At 48.8% G+C, this 2,849-nt stretch overlaps 1 protein-coding gene across 1 annotated transcript; it reads left to right on the forward strand.

The window, feature by feature from the left end:
- Positions 1–890: 890 nt before the first annotated feature.
- LOC112956199 (olfactory receptor 14C36-like) lies at positions 891–1,865 on the forward strand. The gene has a single exon (XM_026049702.1). The coding sequence runs from the start codon at positions 924–926 to the stop codon at positions 1,863–1,865; it is 942 nt and encodes a 313-aa protein (XP_025905487.1). The 5' UTR covers positions 891–923.
- The last annotated feature ends 984 nt before the right edge of the window (positions 1,866–2,849 follow it).

A 2,849-nucleotide genomic window follows, 5' to 3' on the forward strand; every position in this document is an offset into this window, starting at 1 on the left:
CCCACGAATCTGCCAGGAACTTCTGAATGTCCCCTCACCCATCCCTTATTTCACAGACAGCACCAACTTCTCCTGGGCTGCTGCATCAGGGTTTACCTTACCTGCTCCTTAATACCTGGGCAGTGCCCTGCTACTGGGAGGTTTCTGCAGGGAGAACAGAGCCCACTTGTGTGCGTGGTTGCCTTCATCTGAGTGAGGTGCAAGGGCAGGAGAGTGAGGCACAAAGCTCACAGATGAAGTGAGTCCATTGACAAAGTCATGACAAGTCCTTTTTTTTCCTGTTGGGGCACACAGGGGTTCATTCTGAAAGCAACTGATATACCAAAGATTTCTGCTCAAAGAATGCTACCACAGTGAGGAGGCACCTTTGTGGGTTTATACGTGCATCCTCATATATATACACACATTATATATCAACAGACTCCTCCACTGATTCTTTTGCAGAAGAGACTTGATCTCCAAGTGCAGAAGAGCCCTGCCATAGAAGGGCGGACATCGTCTCCTACAGGTTGTGTGCATCAAAGCTACTCCTCTCTGCAGTGCCTGGAATAAGGGAGCAGATGGTAAAGTGACATGAGGATAAGGTCTACTACTAGAAACTTAGACATGTATAAAGGGTAAGGTCAGTCCTTGTTTCCACTTAACTCTTTTTCTCCATCGCTGGAGTGGGATCTGGTGTGGCAGGTGGAGACAGAGATACTTTTGCTGAGGGGGACAAAATGGATGGGCATGAATCCCACACAAAGTTCTTCTCCTTCAGAAAAAAAAGCGCTGTGAGGACTTCTCAGTGTTCCTAAGAAAGTGAAAGGCTTTGAAACAGATAAATCCACTCTAACATTTGCTTTCTTTCCTTCCTTGGACAGGACTCCTGTGCCCCAAAGGAAATAAAGTCCAACAGCAGCTCCCTCACTGAGTCCCTCCTAATGGAGTTTGCAGACAGGCGGGAGCTGCATCTCTTGCACTTCTCTCTCTTCCTGAGCATCTACCTGGCTGCCCTCGTGGGCAATAGCCTCATCATCACAGTCATAGCCTGTGACCACCGCCTCCACACCCCCATGTACTTCTTCCTCCTCAACCTCTCCCTCCTCGACCTTGGCTCCATCTCCACAACTGTCCCCAAATCCATGGCCAACTCCCTCTGGGACACCAGGGCCATTTCCTATTTGGGATGTGCTGCCCAGGTCTTCCTGTTTGTCTTCTTTATAGGAGGGGAGTTTTCTGTCCTCACAGTCATGGCCTATGACCGCTTTGTGGCCATCTGCAGACACCTGCACTATGGGAGCCTCCTGGGCGGCAGAGCTTGTGTCCAAATGGCAGCAGCTGCCTGGGCCAGTGGCTTTCTCTATGCTCTCCTGCAGACTGGGAACACATTTTCCATTCCACTGTGCGAAGGCAATGAGGTGGATCAGTTCTTCTGTGAGATCCCCCAGATCCTCAAGCTCTCCTGCTCACACTCCTACCTCAAGGAAATCAGGGATACTGTCATTGCTGCCTGTTTAGTCTTTGGTTGTTTCCTTTTCATTGTGGTGTCCTACGTGCAGATCTTCCGAGCTGTGCTGAGGATGCCTTCTGCGCAGGGTCGGCACAAAGCCTTTTCCATGTGCCTCCCACATCTGGCTGTAGTCTCCCTCTTTCTCACCACTGCACTTTTTGTCTACCTGAAGCCTCCCTCCATCTCCTCCCCAGTTCTGGATCTGGTAGTAACTGTTCTGTATTCAATAGTGCCTCCAGCGCTGAACCCCCTCATCTACAGCATGAGGAATAAGGAGATTAAGGATGCCCTAAGGAAACTGATTTCATGGACATTTTCAGCTCTACTAGCATTTCTATGTCTCTCCACAGAGTATTCCTTCTGTATCCCTTAACAGGACTGAGCATTGTTCCCTCCTGTTATTCTTCTGATTGCTTTTATTTGTAGTAAAAAAATTATGATTTTTCTACAGAAATACTTGCCTTCATTCCACTCGTAGGGAGACTGCTCTTTCTTCCCTGGTACCTTGAATTGTATTGAATGCTGTACTAGGATTGGTCCCCTCAATGTGTCTCTGTAATAAAGGAGTTTCTACCCGCTGCACCTTTTCTTCAAAATCTGATGTCTTAGAACCTGCCTAAGAAATTGCACCTCAGAAGTGCCTGCTGAAGAGGTTCACCATGAGTTCTGGGGCAAAAAGCTCTTTTTAGAGACCAAGATTTGGATAAGGGATTTCTCCAGCGTTGTTAGCCTTTTCTAACCCTGAGGTCGTCCCTCAACAGGTCTATCAGTGCCAGAGCACTTTTCTTACTAAAAAAAGGTTTTTTTTTCTCAATGCAGTGCTTGTGGCTTGGAGTCAAGCTGGAGTCAAGAATTTCCTCCAGGACTTTCACCCTGAAAAGGTCTCTTACTTTCCTGGGTGTCTTTGTGGGCTGAAGACAATGATATCCTGGGGTGATGTGTTTGTGAATGAGGGTTGAATTCAGCTCTCACTTAGGAGGTCCTTAGTGGTCATGGTTATGGTGAATGCTCAAGCAGTAACTGCTTGGGACTGTCTCCCTTGTGACAGGGTTGGTGCAGATGCCCACAGGGGGGCCCTTGCAGGCAAAGGGAGGGAGCTACAAGAGCAGTTCATGGCATCTTACAGGTAAAACACTACTCTGGATCTTGGAACACATCTGACCATAGTCTGAGCTACTTCAAATGCCCATGATGACTCAGAGGGTTGGGATCCTTGTGGCCAGGGCAGCTGCAGCTCACACCATGGTAGGCCAGTGTCCTGTCCTTCCGAACCTGCAGGGACCCACCGCTGCATATGTCAGCATCTCCAGGTCCCCTTCCCTAGGACACCCGAGCTCCTCTACAGAACAGGTGAAGG

The sequence above is a fragment of the Nothoprocta perdicaria genome, unplaced genomic scaffold (genome assembly GCF_003342845.1).
Source record: "Nothoprocta perdicaria isolate Ctin4 unplaced genomic scaffold, notPer1 scaffold_605, whole genome shotgun sequence".
Taxonomy (NCBI): domain Eukaryota; kingdom Metazoa; phylum Chordata; class Aves; order Tinamiformes; family Tinamidae; genus Nothoprocta; species Nothoprocta perdicaria.

Excerpts from the sequence above, each read along its gene's own strand:
- LOC112956199 (XM_026049702.1), top strand. The coding sequence starts at position 924 with ATGGAGTTTGCAGACAGGCGGGAGCTGCATCTCTTGCACTTCTCTCTC.